Source organism: Geotrypetes seraphini, chromosome 4, assembly GCF_902459505.1.
Source record: "Geotrypetes seraphini chromosome 4, aGeoSer1.1, whole genome shotgun sequence".
Taxonomy (NCBI): domain Eukaryota; kingdom Metazoa; phylum Chordata; class Amphibia; order Gymnophiona; family Dermophiidae; genus Geotrypetes; species Geotrypetes seraphini.
The window spans coordinates 251,422,905-251,441,080 of record NC_047087.1 but is presented as its reverse complement, the minus strand read 5'-3'; the positions used below and the strand labels follow the sequence as shown (position 1 = coordinate 251,441,080).

Here is an 18,176-nt window from a genome sequence, read left to right as displayed (position 1 = left end):
AGGGAGAAAGGGAAGAAAGGTGTGGAGGTAAAGATGCTGAAGTGAAAAGGGTAAAACAGAGGGGGGAGAAGGATGCTGAAAGCACATGAGAAAGACAGGGGGGGAGAAAGATGCTGAAAGCACATGGGGAAGACAGAGGGGGAGAAGGACGCTGAAAGCACATGGGGAAGACAGAGGGGGAGAAAGATGCTGAAAGCACATGGGGAAGATAGAGGGGGAGAAGGACGCTGAAAGCACATGGGGAAGACAAAGGGGGGGAGAAGGACACTGAAAGCACATGGGGAAGACAGAGGGAGGAGGACGCTGAAAGCACATGGGGAAGACAGAGGGGGGAGGACGCTGAAAGCACATGGGGAAGACAGAGTGGGAAGAAGGACACTGAAAGCACATGGGGAAGACAGAGGGGGGAGGACGCTGAAAGGATATGGGGAAGAGAGAGTGGGGAGAAGACACTGGTAGGGAAGAAGACAGAGATGCCAGACTATGGGGGGAGCAGAGGGAAGAAGATGGATGCCAGACCAATTTGGAAAGGGGGAAAAAGGGAGAGGCACAGTAACAGAGCAAATGGAAGATGCAGAGAGAAGAGAGACAGTGGATGGAAGGAATTGAATGAGAAAATGAGGAAAGCAGAAACTAGAGAAGACAAAGGTAGAACAAAAATTTTCTATTTATTTATTGCTTTAGGAGACATGTGTCACTGTTTCTGTGGTGTTGCATTGTATGCAGAGTCCAGCTTCTTGCTGGTTCAATTTAACCTTTGTCTATGTATTTCTATTTTATCCCCCCTTTTACAAAACTGTGGAGCATTTTTTAGCGCCAGACGTGGTGGTAGCAGCTCTGATGCTCAGAATTCTATGAGCGTCAGAGCAGTTACCACCATGGCTAAAATCCACACTAGTTTTGTAAAAGGGAGAGGGTTTAGTTTGTGATGACATATTCCATATTAGGCGAAGGTGTTTTCTGTGTTCTGTGTGTTCGAAATACATGGTTTTCTGTTAGGATTGACGGTGTAGGATTGATCTGTACTGGTCTGGCTTGTTTAGTTTTACAATGGGTGTATTGATGTTGTACTGCTCACTGCAGTATGTAAGATGCTGCCTTTTCCTAGGTACTCATGTGTGACGTGTGGCTTGTTACTAAAAATCATGTTTTTCGTACAGATGGGGGGGGGGCAAAAAATTATGGGCCCTTAGGCTCTGATTCTATAAATGGCGCCTAATTTCTAGGTGCCTTTGAGCATAATTGTCAATCATTCACTAGCTACCATTTATAGAATCATTAGTGGTGCCTAAGTAGTCTTATGCACTGGGAGGTATTGAAACATTAGGCACACTCCCATTTATGCCAGTGTTTTCTTGGACTAAATGACTGCATCTAAGTTAAGTTCCTACCGGCACTTAAATCAAACCATGCTCAAAATGCAATCCAAATGCACCCAGAATCTGCTCTTAACTATGCCTACTTGCAGTTAGTTGCCTCAGAGTAGAAGCCTACCTAGAAATGCTGGCGTTAAGGTCTACCATGCACATGAAGCAAGATGTACTCTTGTAAAGTTTGATGTATAATTAGAAATAAATAAATAAATAAAAAAGGTCTACCACGCACGGCAATGTAGCACACGCTATTCTGCGTGTTAAAGCCCTAGCGGACCTTAGTAAAAGGAGTCCTTAGTCATTAGAATAAGAAAGTTTTCCTACATATTTAGTCATGAATAAAACTTAACTTACAGGATCATTGGGATTATATTGAATGGCGTATTCTATTTGACCATTTGGCCCATCATCTATATCTGTGGCACCATTGTTTCCAGAAAAATCCGTGAAGATAGTAGTTCCAATAGGAGTCAACTGAAACAATAGATATCATGAGCATAATTATACATTTAAATATATATATAATAAATCTCAAAATACAATTGGAGATATTTGATGAATAAATGCTACAAGAAATACAAGTAAAATGTAGACATAGGAAACACTCTTGATGACATCATTAAGGATAATTAATCTGTACCCTCTTCCCAAACCAGTTCACACTCTGATCAACACCCTCATCTTTGACCATCTCTTGGCACCACAACCCAAAGAGTTCAATGTACTCAACAGTTATTGTATTGTTAGGAATAATTATGGACATTTGTGCTCTGTAGGAAGAGATCTCATTTCAACTGTCAATGGTTAAGAATAATCAAAAATCAAAATAATGAACATATAATATAATACCCAATATTCAAAAGGGTTTAACAGGCAAAAGAAGCTCCTGTTCAGTTAAACCCCGCTGAGTGAATGCATGATAATCAGTGGCACTTAACTGGAGAGTGCTGTTCAATGTCATCATTAATCAGCCATATCCTAACTGGTTAGGTTAGAGGCGGACCAGGAACAGAGCATAAGTGGAACATCTACTTAGCTGGTTAGCAGTGATTTTCAGTCCACTAACTGGCTAAGTAACTACATAAAATTAGGATGCAAAAACATTGTCCTAACTTATGCACTTAAGTTAGCCAGGCACTGGTCTGAATATCAGCCAGTGTCTGGTTAACTTCCATGCACAATTTTTGTTACTTAGGGGTAATATTATAAAACCTGTTTTCATGTGTACTGTATATATGCAAATGTACATGTATAAAATGCCACTACTAAAATTACCCCATTGTAGAAGTGTTCAAATTTGCAAAACTACTCGTTTATTCTAGTGGTGGTCTAAAGAAAAGGTTTATGGTGAGGAGTAGCTTAGTAGTTAGAGCAGCTGAAAAATAGCACAGGGATCCAAAGATTGCTGGTTTGAGACTCATTTGTAATTTTATGGGCAGACTAGATGTGCCATTTGGCCTTTATCTGCCCTGTGACCAGCCAGGCTCCATGCCTGCCTTGGTCCCTGTGGTTTCCCTAAGGTCCACCAGGGGAGCCAGTGAGAAGCCCAGGTGAGAGCAGGCTCAGTCAGAGCAGAGCATGGCTCCTGCCATGAAAAGCCAGTAGTTTGCATTTGACAAGGGAGGTGAGAAGGAAGACAGCGGTCTCTTCCTAAGTAGAGCATTGCTGGCTCAAGCTAGGGTAATGCCTTAGACCTGGGTATGGAAGAAGCTGGGTCCACACCACCATTTGCAGCACAGGCCAGCGTGTGTTGTGGAGCTGCAAGGAAAGGCAAGAGACTTGGCATCCATTTACAAAAACTGAAGTGGAGAACTGTGAGGGTTTTTTTTGGTGTGTTTGCTATTTTGGCTGAGGTTGTTTTTTGTCAGCCTGGGACATTGACTGCTTGAACTGTGGTAGTTTTATTACTCTGCTGTTTTGTTCTCTGCACATTTTTTTGTTAAGCTGGGAGTGCTTCTATGGGAAGAAGTTTGAAACCAACCGGGAGGGATTTTGGAAAGCTGTTTTTGTGTTTTTTGCAGGCAAACTTTAGGCACTTCCCTAGACTCAGCAGTGCTCTATGTTAAGCTGGAGGCTTCCTTTTTTTCTGAGATTGTTTGAATATGGAAGTATGCTAGCAGTGAACTGAACTTGTCTGAAACCTGCTAGGAGCAGGCTTTGAAAAGCTTTACTGTAAAGAAGCTCTGTGGAGGATAAAACCACAGAGAAGATTGTTTGCATTGTGAGGAGAAATCCTGAACTTAGCCAGAGTTTTCCTTTGAAAGTTTGTTTTGCAAATTGCATTGAATTTGGGATTTTTCCATTGGAAAAATTTTTTCATTGGAAACTGAACCCGGAACTGTATGCAGTGGTTCTGTTTTTTGTTTTACTGATATTATTGCAGCGCCTGCAGGGTGACTCCTTTCTGAGTCACACGCTCGTGCAATTGTGGACTGTAGCACAATTTTGGACTGTAGCACAATTTTGGACTAGAGGCACTGAGGAGTCCTGTTGGAAGACTCGTGCCAGCTACAGCCATCATGTTTCTATGTCTAGGTATAGGCATGCTTGGCTGTGAAGAGCGTGGGGGAGGGGGAATGGTTTGTGCCTGTTCCAAACAACCTCAGGAAATGCTGCATTCGTTTTTGAAGGTCTGGTGAAGTTTGTGTTTTTACACCAGCCTCTGCTTTCACAGCAGTTAGTACTATTGCCCCTGACACAGCTGGATACTGGCAAAACATGGCCCCATTAGACAACTATTTTTATTACAGGGTGCTTTTAAATTTTAATAAAGATTACTGTTCTTAGCAAGACCTGCTATTTTGCTTGTTCCCACATTGGATCTAGTGGACCATTTGCCTTATTGCTTTCTCACTCATTCCTTATAAAATACATATGTTTGCACATGTTCCCCCACATTCTATACAGTATGCTGTGATTAAAATTGTGTGTGCTAATATGTGCATATTCCAATTTGCTCATGCAACTTAATTAACAAGCCAATCTGTGCTGCTAATTGCCAGTTAAAAAGTAATTATTGGCACTAATTAGAATTCACACCCACAACTTTCTAAGTGTATTCTATAAAGTGATATATGTAAATTCTTTTGCGTGGATCTCAAAAGGTGGCATGGCCAGGAGAGAGGCATGGGCATTCTTGAAAGATAGGTGCACTGTTATAGAATATACCTGATATTCACACAATTTAGGTGCCAACATTTATGCAAGGCTTTTATTGGCATATATGGTCATGCCTAAATGTTAGTCATACGGATGGATGCTACTTGTATTCTATAAATAGTGCCTAACTCCAGATGTGGTTTATAGAATAGTGCTAAGTGCAAATTTTTTCACTGACACACACACAATATTTGTGTATTCAGGGTTGCAAAAATCCATGCTCTATTTTCTAAGTATAAAATGATCAGATGCAAGCTCTTAAGATAACATCCTACCCATATCAAAAGTTCGCTAGAAAAAAGGGGTATTAAGATTATAAAATATATATATTATATCTCAATTACTTAAAAAATGATGATAATTGCTAAGAATTGCTGATCAAATATACATGTTACATCACCTAAGAACAAATCTTTTTATTCTTTCACTTTCCAATTATGAAGGAAATCTCATTAAACATTTAAATATACTATGGGAGATGAACATATCATAAAATTCAAAAACTCAGATCATAGGACCTCCTGTGATCTAGATATCATTTCAGGTCTGCATCCTGTGTTCTGTACTTTAATCATATCTCACTCCTCCCTCCCTACCTTTTAAACAATCCATAAATTGCTATCTAAACACTCGTTCTTTTCAAAAGGTGTCACTCACTGCTGCAAAAACCTTTTAACAAAGAAGGCAACACTTATTTTATGGCGGATCTAGCTGCAAACAGCGCTGACTTGCGATACAAACTCCCGACACCCTCTCAAAAACCATGGGCATTTCAATCTAGAACAAATCTTCTTCGGGGGATTTTTTGCGCTGCCTCTTTCATAGTCCTCAATCCGTCATGCCTAAAGAGACACATAGGGATGCTTAAACACACCCAAGGCCACTTCTGGGTGAAACCATGCCCATGGCCTGCCTTGAGTGTGCTTAAGCATCCCTATGCATCTTCATAGATGCGCTACAGACACCTACAATTTAGGCTGTCAGATGATAGTAGGCAATTGGGACACACATTTTGAGAATCATATCCTTTTAGTGTGCAGCAATATACTTTAATTGATTTGCATAGACACACCCACTCTCTGTCTTTGACATAAAAAAATATGTTTTATTTTTTAGCATGTGGGTAGCCAGATGTCAAAATTACCACAGGATAACTCAATGCATCCTTCCATACACAATTTTTTGCTGCAGTAAGCATGCATTAGTGCTTACCACACTTCGTAAAAGGGCCCTTTAATGTTCAACATTACAAATCTACAACATTACTTGCAAAAATATAATTATTTGATTGAATTATGGAATTTTCATCTACCTGCTCTAAGGAATTATTTATTGCAGTTAATAATTCAGGCCTGGATTCTATATAACGATATAAGGGGTGTTCAACAATTCATCTACCTGAGTATGAAAGAAAGTAGCAAGTCTGTGCATTTTGTGACATATAAACAACTACTCAACAATACAAACTTCAAATGGTATTATATACAAAAAATATGAAACTATTGAAAACCATTTGCACAATATCAAAAATGGACACTACTTCTATATTCCAACTTATTAATTAGATTTACTTCTTCAGTAATTGTATGACTAACTTTTAATCACATTACATTAATTAACTTCTAATGGGGACAAGCCTCAGACTTAATACTGAAGCACTTTCACTGAGCACTTTACACATGCACTTTAAGTATTAGTAACATTGTTAAAATTTTGTGGTAATTAGTGAAATATGTAAGATACATGAATTGATGAAAATAATGGGATGAACTATAATTAACAATAAGAAGAAATGAATTGCAGTGAAATTGAATAAGAATTTGAGATGAGATATCTTGATTGAATTTGATTAGGTAATATATATGGTTTGATATGAGTTGGTCCTGAGTTTCAAAAATGGCATGCTGATCTATTTCAAGTAATATATATCCCATACCAAAATAGCTTTTGTAGTTTAAATTTAATAAGTTTTTAAGGATTCAAATTAATAAAAGAGGAGACATAGTATTTAGAATTATTTATTTATAAAAATTAATGTAATGTATTTTTTAAAAATAGAGAATTAGAATAAAATAGTTAATTTATCTATATTGGTAGGGAGGTGGGGTAATAGCCGGTGATGTTATAAGGAGATAAGAGAGTAATGTGTTTCTCTCTTTAAGTAATCCCATGTTGGGAAACATGTTCTCCTAAGTCTGAGGCTAGAAGTTAATTAATGTAATGTGATTAAAAGTTAACAGTCATACTATTAAATCCAATTACTGAAGTAGTAAATCTAATTAATAAGTTGGAATATAGAAGTAGTGTCCATTTTTTATATTGTGCACATGGTTTTCAATATAAACAACTACTACCACAAATAGATGGAACTGGAATCAATAAGATGCTCAATCACCATGCAAAGGTACCCTTAATGTCTGTATTGTGAAGAAAAGGATCTCAGAAATCTGCTCCAAACCAACTGTGTTCAAAGATCTGAAACTTATTGGTTCCAGATTTCAATCAATGACCCTAAAAAACCCCTCTCATTTGTACTCATGTGCTTATATTTCAATTAGAAATTATTTAACTCAACTGTAATTTTCACATGCACATACGTATAGGTGTGAGCCAAACATCATGCACTTATCTGCTTTGATGTGTACAGCCAAATTCCAACGGGACCTGTTTCACTTGAAAAACCAGCTTCATCAGGGGTCAAAATTAAAGGCTGTTTCTGTGAAGTAAAAATAAGAATTAACACCCTCTCACTGTGATATCCTAGTTGAAGCTTCATAGCAAATCATAATCATAAGATAATCAATATTTTGATAAAATAAGATAATCAGTTGTGAATTGAATCTCAATGTGTGTATGCATATAGAATACATGCACTCCCAATATTTATCAACCAATATCTTTCTATGTGTGTTGAACGGGATCTTTCTAAGGCACTAAAGCTAAACTATCTCAGATGCTAACAATTAGCTTGCTCCTTTTAGATTGTATGTGAATGTCAACCAACTTACTCCCGATGTGTACCAAATGAGATTGTTCTCTGGACCTCACTTTCTTTTACATTATGGGACATATAGAATTATTATTGTAGTGAAACATTAATACCCACACACATTATACATACTTCTTGTGAGTATTTGAAATTCACCAGGCTTGCATGCACTGATTTCCACAGCTTAAAGAAATAATATTCTGAAAAATAATATATCACACAATGATACTGCAGTCTCAATGTTGAAATTCATACCAATTTTGCTCACACTCACCAGAATCCAGCTAATATAAGCTCCTCAATTTACTTTCCATGAACTACAACCATGCCGAGTCTGCACTTTAAATACTTGAATTAAAATCATGATGCGGCTCTAAATGCACTCTTTCTACCAAACTGAGCAAATGCCAAATTCTGTGTGTCAGAGAAGCACTGTTGATATGTTGATATCAATGTATTGTTTCTAAAATATGTGCATGAATTCTATAAAAAATTATTAATTAACTTTGTCAAAGCATTTAAAACACTTTTCACTAAATGAATAATGCTTTTAAGGGTTTTGATGCAACTAAATCAAATTTACTATTTCATCACTTTATTTATCCCAATTCAATTATTATCACTGCCACAGAACCTACAACTGACTAACTAGTGAGTCCTCACATTCTCATGATGAAATGTATGATATAGAAATTATTCAAATTGAATATTATGCTAGCAGGAATATTGTAGGAAAGCACTGCAAGAAAAGCACTACAAAAAAGAACTCCATTCTAACTTGTTATTTAGTCCTGAAGGTTTCAAGGATTTCAATTTGAAAATCCAGTGACTCTGGCACTGCAATAATCTCTTCTTTCTATCTCCTCCCCTCATTTTAACAGGTTTTGTATCTATACAAAAACATTGCAAATCTCTGAATCCATGCCCTAATTCCTGACAATGTTCCACAAATGGTTCTACAATTCTTTCACATTTGATATTAGACTTGTGTTCCAACATGCGTGTTCTGAAAGACGTAGTAGACATTCCAATGTATAATTTTTTTGCGTAGACTTTTAATAGCGTAAACAACATATTCTGACTTACAACTTAAGTGACTCTTGATGGTATATTTCTATCCATCTACCAGATTCATAAATTCTTTCATCTGAAGTTCAATTGGACAAATTCTAAATTACAAGCATTGTAAAAACCTGTTGGATAAACAGGACTTAACTCTTGTATTGTCCATAATAATTTGTACATATACACACTGAGATTCCATTTACAATCAGTAATAAAATATGAGTTTTGTGATTCATATGCAGAGGGTGCAGTAGAAAATTGTTAAGGTTTTTAAATCAGCAATGAATACAATATTGATTATCTTAAACATAGTCCTTATGATTTGCCATAAAGCTTCAACTAGGATATCACAGTGAGAGGGTGTTAATTTTTATATTTATTTCACAGAAACAGTCTTTAATTTTGACCCCTGATGATGTTGGTTTTTCCAGTGAAACGGGTCCCATTGGGCTGAATGCATCAAAGCAGATAAGTGCATGATGTTGTTTTTATGACAATTATATATGCATATGAAAATTACATTTGAGCTACATAATTTCTAATTTAAATATAAGTTTGAATGAGAGGTTTTTAGGTTTGATGATTTTGAATGAGAGGTTTTTAGGTTTGATGATTTAAATCTGGAACCAATAAGTCTCAGATCTTTGAACATATTTGGTTTAGAACAGGTTTCTGAGACCCTTTTCCTCTCAATATAGATATACAGCTTGCTGTGATATTGACTGAGTCCTTTTGCATCATGTTGTAACATGTCTCAAGGTTATTCATTCATAGATGCGGCTCAGTATGAGCCTAACATTCCACGAGACAGGATGTCAGGAGAGTCCTTGTGTGAATCAAGTAGAAACTGCTAGATTTGGAGCACTGTTCAGTGATAAAATTTCTTACAAAAGAAAGGAAAAAGTTAAAGGAGATCCATGAACATATGACTTCAGTTTATGGTGAGTCTGGAGCAATCAGTTTAAGTGGGGTACAGAGTCCATTGAAGATGACCCTTACAGAAATACGCAAGAAAGTCGAGGATTTAATTTTGTCAGACAAACAAATTAAGGTTTCCTGAATTGCTGAAAAACTGGGCATCTCAGCAGGTTCTGTTTGGAAAATAATTAATGCAAAGTTGGGCATGTCCAAGGTTAGTGCAGTATGGGTTCCAGTGCTGTCAGGAGAACTTGGAGATGCTCTGTGAAGAGCAAATGAATTTTTAAAAATCATTTGATAACTAGAGATGAGACTTGAGTCTATTACAGAGAGTCTGAGTCCAAAATTGAGTCAATGCAGTAGATGCACAAGTCATCTTCCACCCCCCCCCAAAAAATTTTCATAGAAAAATCTGCAGGCAGTCATGGCAATTGTCTTTTGGGATGATGAATAACTTTTGCTTTGAGTTCATGACACACAAGACAAGCATAACCGGGGAGAATTATGCCATACAATGATCGCTTTGTGGGAGTCAAGGAGAAAAGATGAGGAAAACTCACAACAGGCATGCTGCTTCTTCAAGACAATGCACACATCACAACAATCACAGGCTGCCATCCAAGAACATGTGTGGCTCTCTTGGATTATTTCCTGTTCTGAGTTTTGGAGAAATTTCTCCTTGGACAGAGGTTTTCAAGTGATGGAGATGTCAAGGAAGCTGTGATATTCTGCTTGAAGGTCAAGCAGAATAATTCTTTTCAAAGGGGTTAAAATCATTGCAAGAAAAGTGGATGAAATGTATGGGACTATCAGAGGACTATATTTAAAAATAAAACAAACTTTTTTTGAAAACACTTATTTCCTACTGAGGTAGATAAATTATTGAATGCCCCTTGTATGTTGTCTTGTGAAGCTTCTGCACTTGGCTTTTCTAATAGAGTTTTAAATGCTGTTCATTCATTTATCTCTGAGAATCTGTCCACTGAGATAACTTATTCACTTATGTCAGATCAACACTGGACAAGTATTGAAGTTATTACTACAGGGAATATTAAAGAGGCTTTTTTAAAAGTCAAAGTTTCCTTTGGTCTTTTAGATCCATGCATCTGTCTGTTGTGAAAATTTTAAAGGATGTAGTGATCAATCCCATTGTTTTACAATAAATCGTTTTTAAATGGGACATTTCCTGATGCTCTTAAGAGAGCAGCCACAATACCTTTACTAAAAATCTTTTCTCCAGATCCTAGTATTATTGAAAACTATATGCCAATATCATCTTTACCTTTTATATCTGAAATTCAAGAGAGACTTGTCAATAACTAGCGTTTAGACTTTATTGAGGAGTATAACATTTTGGATTGTAACCAGTTTAGTTTGCAGGCTCATCATGATACTGAAACTCTGTTAATCTCAATGTTGAATATCATTTAAATTTGAATCATTTGAATTGAATCTGAATATTATTAGAACTGAAGTTGGTAAGGGTTCATGCTTTTTTAGGTACTTTGAATATCTTTGAAACCAACTCTATTATAATTTATTAGTCATTTAATAGAGTGCCTTGTACTAAAAACAAATCAAAGTGGTTGATCATAGAATTTCAGTTAATCAACTAAAATCAGTAGGTGTTAAAAGACTGGTTTTCTTTCTCTCATTCCTTTCTCTCTAGAAATTTAGGAGTGGCTCGAGGACAAGAAAGTTCTGTTTTGTGGGAAAGGGCCATTTATAGAATTCAGGGGTAAGTGTTTGGCCTTCTTTCCAGAAACACAGAATGGTTTGACTAGCAATAGTTATCATCGGAGAAAGCAATTTTTCATGTCCAGAAGATAATCAGTTTCCATAAAGAGAGGATAGCAAAGATCAGTTTCCAGTCCTCTCGTTAAAAAGTCTGTACTGTATACAGTAGAACAGAAAACGAATAAACATGCCCTTCATTGCATGAGGTAGTAGAACAAATTCTATATAGTTTTACAGGTTTCTGTGAACCATAATGAAATGATGACTGAAAATATTGATTTCTTGTGTTTATGCTAGCAATCAATTGGCAAATGGATGTTAGGAAATCATTTGAAGCTTAAAGTGTCGAAAACACAGGTACTATTTTTGTCCAGTTATCCAGTCTGTGATATTTCTTCTTACTTTACTATTGGCAATGTCTCCTTACAGATTAATTGGAACTCTACTGCTCATGATCTCTTTGGTTCATCTAGTTATGATCATATTTCATTCTTGTTGATTAAACTCTATGGCTCCCGATAGAATGGAAAATTCAATACAAGATTCTACTGTTGTTCTTTAAGGTTCTGAACAACAATGTGTCTGTTATAATTTCTTCAACTCGGATTACCGTATATCAAAACAAATAAATGTTAGGATCTGCTTCTATGTTGCTATTGGGTGTTTCATCATTTCACACTATCAGGCGAGACAGTTATAGGCCCTCAATTTTTTTTGTAATCTGTCCTAAACCATGGAATACATTACCTTCTTCTCTGAATGCAGAGAGTGAAACTTAGAGGTTTTTAAAGAATAAATTGAAAACATTTTAATTCAAAATGCTTCTAATGTTGGTTTAAAATTATATCATTTTTTAAATTGGTGGTATTCTGTTGACTGAATTAAGTGATTTGTTTGTCTTATGTTTTATTGTGTATACTATTTTGTACTGCACTGAAAATAGTAGATCATGCATGTTATAAATAAATAGATTTTCAGCAAAATTTATCAGAAAATTAATGAGAATGTCAAAATGCTCACATTGGTAAGTGCTTGTTAAAATAGTAAAGAAGTAATATAATATTATACACTGTATATAAGTATGTGTGTGTATCTATCTATCTATCTATCTATCTATATCGATAACTCCAGGGTCCTTTTACTAAGGTGCACTAACAGATATAGGGGCTCATTTTTAAAGACACACAAAGGCCCCCTTTTATCAAGTTGCTATAGGGTTTTTATTGCCAGCCACTGCGCTAAAAACTCTGACTCTCATAGGAATTCTATGAGCTTCAGAGCTTTTATCGCAGCGGCTGATGATTAAAAATACTCCTAATGTGGTTTGATAAAAGGAGGCCAAAGTACCATAGAAATCTATGTCTACATTCTTTGAAAATAAAATACAGTCAAACCTCGGTTTGCGAGTAACCCGGTTTGCGAGTGTTTTGCAAGACGAGCAAAACATTATCGCAAAACTTGTCTTGCAAATCGAGTGTTGACTCGATTTGGGAGCACCTTTCCCCCCCGATAACCGGCATCGCTCCCCCCACTCACAAAGGCCCCCCGCTCGAACTGGCACTCCCCCCCCCCAACACGCGAACCAGCACCCCCCGCCCGAACAACTTGAACTTACCCCCCCCATCTGGCACCTGCACGCAACCCACAGGAGGTGCCGATGCCGCTAGAAGATCTTCCTGCCTCTGCCGGGCCTTGAGCATGCATCTGCGCATGCTGAAGGCCTTCTAATTCTCTCTCACCGATGTATGTTCAAGGCCCAGCCAGAGACAGGAAGATTTTCTAGGGGCACCAGCACGTCATGTGGGCTGCGTGCTGGTGCCAGACCGGGGTGGGGGGGTAAGTTCAAGTTGTTCGGGCAGGGGTTGACGGTTCACACAGGGAGGGGAAGCAGCACCGCTGGCTTCGGAGGGGGGGGAGGTTGGAACGTATCAAAGCGAGTTTCCATTATTTCCTATGGGGAAACTCGCTTTGATATGAGTATTTTGGTTTACGAGCATGCTTCTAGAACAAATTATGCTCGTAAATCCTGGACATAACCAGGCTCTTCTAAATTGTAAATCACTACATCCAATTATTCTAGGAGATTACAATGCTAATTTAGATGACCCAGTTTACCATTAGCCCAAGACTTCATTACACTAACTTTTGATTTCAACCTCAAAACAACACATAATGAACCCCACTCATTCACAGTCATTTAATCCAGTGTTTCTCAACTTCTTTAATCCAAACACTCCCTAAGTCTAACAAATATCAACCGAGTACCCCGCACAAGCTCTGCTCTGACCCTACCCCCATAATAATAGAACTAATTATAATGCAATTTCTTCCATTCATTTTTCATATACACAATATCATTTTATTAACAATACATAATGGTAACCATAAAATTAAAAAATGCAAAGCACACTGCATGCAGAGAAAATGTTAATTATCATTTATGCATATATATATATACTAGCTGATTACCCGGCGTTGCCCGGATATTTATTTATCCCAAAATGTCCAACCCCCTACATGTCCCACACCTTATGTCCCATATGTCCCACCCCCCACATTACCCCCCACATGTCCCATATGCCCCACCCCCATGTCTCAACCCCCTACCCTCCACATGTCCCAAAGGAATGTCCCTCTCTATGGGGCTGAACTTAGACTTAAACGGCATCGGGAGTGTCGGTATTCATCTCTGCGAGCCCGAAAACTATGGGTTGGACATTAATATCTGTCACTTTTGATAATTTTAACATATCACCCCTTCCCACCCCCACAGTATTTTACCCCGTCCCACCTGCACAATATTTTTCCCCAGATAGTAAGTCATATGTGTACCAAGTTTGGTTGAAATCTCTCCATGCGTTTCAGAGTTATGCTGATTATTCATCTGTGAGCCTGAAAACACTATGGGGTAGATACTAAAATCTGTCATTTTCAATCATTTTTACATATCCCCCCCTTCCCACCCCCACAGTGTTCGTCCTCAGATAGTAAGTAATGTGTATGTCAAGTTTGGTTGAAATCTGTCCATGCATTGAAGAGTTATGCTGGAACATACATACATTCACACACACACATATATTCAAATTATAATGTTGGAACATACATACATACACACACACACACATATATTCAAATTATAATGTGAAATATTTGACAAAATGAATACAATACAACTAACGCAAAACTTGATTATAAACAACATTTTTAGTTTTACCTCCAGGAGCAAGAACATATAAAATCTTGGGTGAACCCACCCTTGAGCAAGCAACATAGAGTTGTGGGCCCAGGTAGTGAGGGATCTGCATACCAAGTTTCGTTCAAATCGGTCAAGCCGTTTTTGAATTACTGTGAGAATGGCAGCTTTTTACATTTTTTCCATTGACATGAATGGGAGAAATCTGATTTTCTGTTTGTAGCTCCGCCCACATGTGCAGGTGGGCCGCGAGACCCCCAGAACATATCACCCCAGGTAGTGAGGGATCTGCATACAAAGTTTCGTTCAAATTGGTCAAGCCGATTTTGAATTACTGTGAGAATGGCAGCTTTTTACATTTTTTCCATTGACATGAATGGGTGAAATCTGATTTTCTGTTTGTAGCTCCGCCCACGTGTGCAGGTGGGCCGCGAGACCCCCAGAACATATCACCCCAGGTAGTGAGGGATCTGCATACCAAGTTTCGTTCAAGCCGTTTTTGAATTACTGTGAGAATGGCAGCTTTTTACATTTTTTCCATTGACATGAATGGGTGAAATCTGATTTTATGTTTGTAGCTCCGCCCACGTGTGCAGGTGGGCCGCGAGACCCCCAGAACATATCACCCCAGGTAGTGAGGGATCTGCATACTAAGTTTCGTTCAAATCGGTCAAGCCGTTTTTGAATTACTGTGAGAATGGAAGCTTTTTACATTTTTTCCATTGACATGAATGGGTGAAATCTGATTTTATGTTTGTAGCTCCGCCCACGTGTGCAGGTGGGCCGCGAGACCCCCAGAACATATCATCCCAGGTAGTGAGGGATCTGCATACCAAGTTTCGTTCAAATCGGTCAAGCCGTTTTTGCGTGATCGCGGCACATACACACACACATACATACATACACACATACATACCTCCGATTTTATATGTATAGAAGATATATATATATTTTTTTTTTATATACATTTTTTTTTCATGGAGGTTAAGGCAGATGACTTTAAAATATGCAATGTCACTTCAGGAACAGCTACAAAAACAATAGACAAATGTGGTGCAAAATACAGATAGCAGATATAAATTCTCAAAACTGATGCATTTTGATCACTACATTGAAAATAAACTAATTTTCCCTACGTTTGTTATATGATGATTTTATTAGTCTCTTGTTACACTTCCTTCTGACTGTGTATCCAACATTTCTTTCTATCTGCCTCCTGTATGCTTCCTCTCCTCTGGACCTCATTCTCTTCCTTAACCAACGTCTCTCTCTGTCCCTCCTTGAGTCCAACTTTTCTTCCTCTCTCCTCAACCCCCATTGGCAACAAGTCTCCCTCTCTCCATCTGTCTTTCTCTCATCCCATCGCTTGCTGAAAAAGGGAGTGGGGAAAGAGAGATAGAGAGATCCATGGTGCATCTCTCCCACCCCCTTCACTGTCACATCCAACATTTCTCCCCTCTCATTCCCTGAATCATGTGAAGTATCTTTCAACACTGCCCACCAGCCCCATGCCCATTTCTCCTTCTATTACCCCTCTCCAGCACATGTCACATCTATACCTCCATTATCTCCACCATTATGTCCAACATTCCTCTCCCTTGCATACCTTTTAATCTGTCCCACTGTTCCCTCTCCACGACCATATCCAACATTTCTCCCACTCATCTTTCTCTTCCCCATGCATCTCTACCTCACTCTTCTCTCTCTCTCTGCCCAACAATTTTCCTCTTTCTTCCTTTCCCCATGTGCACCATCTCTTTCCCTCTCACTCACACACTCATGCCCAACAATTCTCCCTTTATATTCCCTCCCTTCTGTGTCCCAAGTTCATGCCCCTCCCTTTCTCCATCCACATCCATATTTTCCCCTTTTCCTTTTCCCTTCCAGCCATGTGCATCTCCTCTCTCTATTTCCTTCTGTTCTAATTTATCCATGTGCACCTTCTTCCTCTCTCTTCTTTTTCTCTTCATCCATGTGCATATCTTCCCTTTCTTTACAGTTTCCCATCCCTCTCCTCCATCCATGTGCATTTCCTCCTCTTTCTTCCCTTCCTCTCCATCCCATAAGAAGCATATCCCTTCTCCCTTTCTCCTCCATCTATGTCCAGCATTTCTCCACACCTATCCAGTGAACCAGCCAATCTTACCAACTCTCTCCATTTCCCCACATCTCTCAAGCCAATATCGCCCCCTCTCTCCTTCCCCCCCCAGCAAGTCAAGTGTTTCTCCTCTAACATTTCTCCTTCTGTCGTCCTACTACTGCCTGACCTAGAATCTGAATTCTACAAAGGGCCCGGCACCGGCACTAACTTCAATGAAGAGCCTTCACGTCCATGCGCTTGGGAAGGTCCTGTTGGCTCCACCCACTTTGACACATTTGTGTCAGAGGGGCAGTACCAACAGGGCCGTATGAGCTGATAGACTTGAAAGCTCTGTGTCAGTGAAACTAGCACCAGTGCCAAGCCTTTTATAGACTCTGGACTCCCTGATAAGCAGCGGGACAGTGGCAGAAGATGGAGGGTTCTTCATCGCTGGAATTATATTAGTGTTGCCCGGACTGTGGGGCCACCCTGGTTGACCCGGAAGGCAGGGGGAAGCATGTGGATGTAAAGTCTCCTTGGCGGAGTGGGCATGCCACTGGAGGAAGGGGGGAGGGAGACCTGCACTGTGTACTCCCCACAAGCAGCTCAACGTGTTGAGAAACACTGATTTAATCCTTATGTGAAAATGTCCTTAGCATACAGAAAAGACCCACGTAAGCATGCACTAAGGCCACTATTTTTGCCACGCTGTTGTAAAAAGGGCTAATCAGATTGTAAGATTCTAAAATATCTCTTGATGGATTTTTCCACTATTTCATTCACTTCTGCTTCAAAGCTTTTGATTCATCATTAATCCATGTTCTCTTATGATTCCTGCTTAAATCACACTCAGTGAGCCAGACACCAATATTAAGTGGCACTTATCTGGGCAGTAGCACTGAATATTGCTTCTCTCAGGTCTTCCACTCAACCATCTCTCTCCACTTCAATCTATACAAAATTCTGCCACGTAACTTATATTCCATCAGAGCCGCCAATCTCACATTACCCCACTCCCCATCCATTTCCGAATACAGTTCAAACTCCTCTTACTGACTTACAAGTGTATTCACCTTGCAGCTCCTCAGTTTCTCTTCACTTTATCTCCCCCTATGTTCCCCCCCAACCTGTGAATTCTGTTCATCAGGTTAATACATCTTATCCACACCCTTCTTCTCCACTTCCAACTCCGGATTCCATCCCTTCTATCTTGTTGTACCATATGCCTGGAACAGACTGCCTGAGTCAGCACATCAAGCTTCGTCTCTAACAGTCTTGAAATCCAAGCTAAAAGCCCATTTTTTTGTGTGAGGCTCCTTTCAACTCCTAATCTCCACACACCATATGATACCTATCATTCTCTCTGCAAGAAACTCCCCAACTCCTATCTGTCCCATTTGTTCTGTTTGTCTGTTTTAATTAGATTGCAAGCTCTTCTGAGGAGGGACCATCTATTACCGTATTTTCACGTAGATAACGCGCACCCGTGTAAAACGCGCACACGGGTATAGCGCGCGAAAAACACAAATCTATGTACAGAAATTTTTATATACCGCACACACCCGTATACTGCGCATGCTGCCCGACTCTCCCGTCGCTGCCCGACTCTCCTTTCGCCCGCCCCGACTCTCCTTTTGCCCGCCCCAACTCTCCTCTCCCCCT

At 39.0% G+C, this 18,176-nt stretch overlaps 1 protein-coding gene across 6 annotated transcripts in view; it reads right to left on the bottom strand.

The window, feature by feature from the left end:
* PCDH15 (protocadherin related 15) overlaps window positions 1-18,176 on the bottom strand; it is a 2,123,136-nt gene that overhangs the window by 827,567 nt on the left and 1,277,393 nt on the right. For all 6 annotated transcript variants that reach the window (XM_033941002.1, XM_033941006.1, XM_033941004.1 and 3 more), the window contains one exon: window positions 1,728-1,847. In XM_033941002.1, coding sequence (XP_033796893.1) covers window positions 1,728-1,847 — 120 coding nt within the window. The remainder of the gene's footprint in view (window positions 1-1,727; window positions 1,848-18,176) is intronic.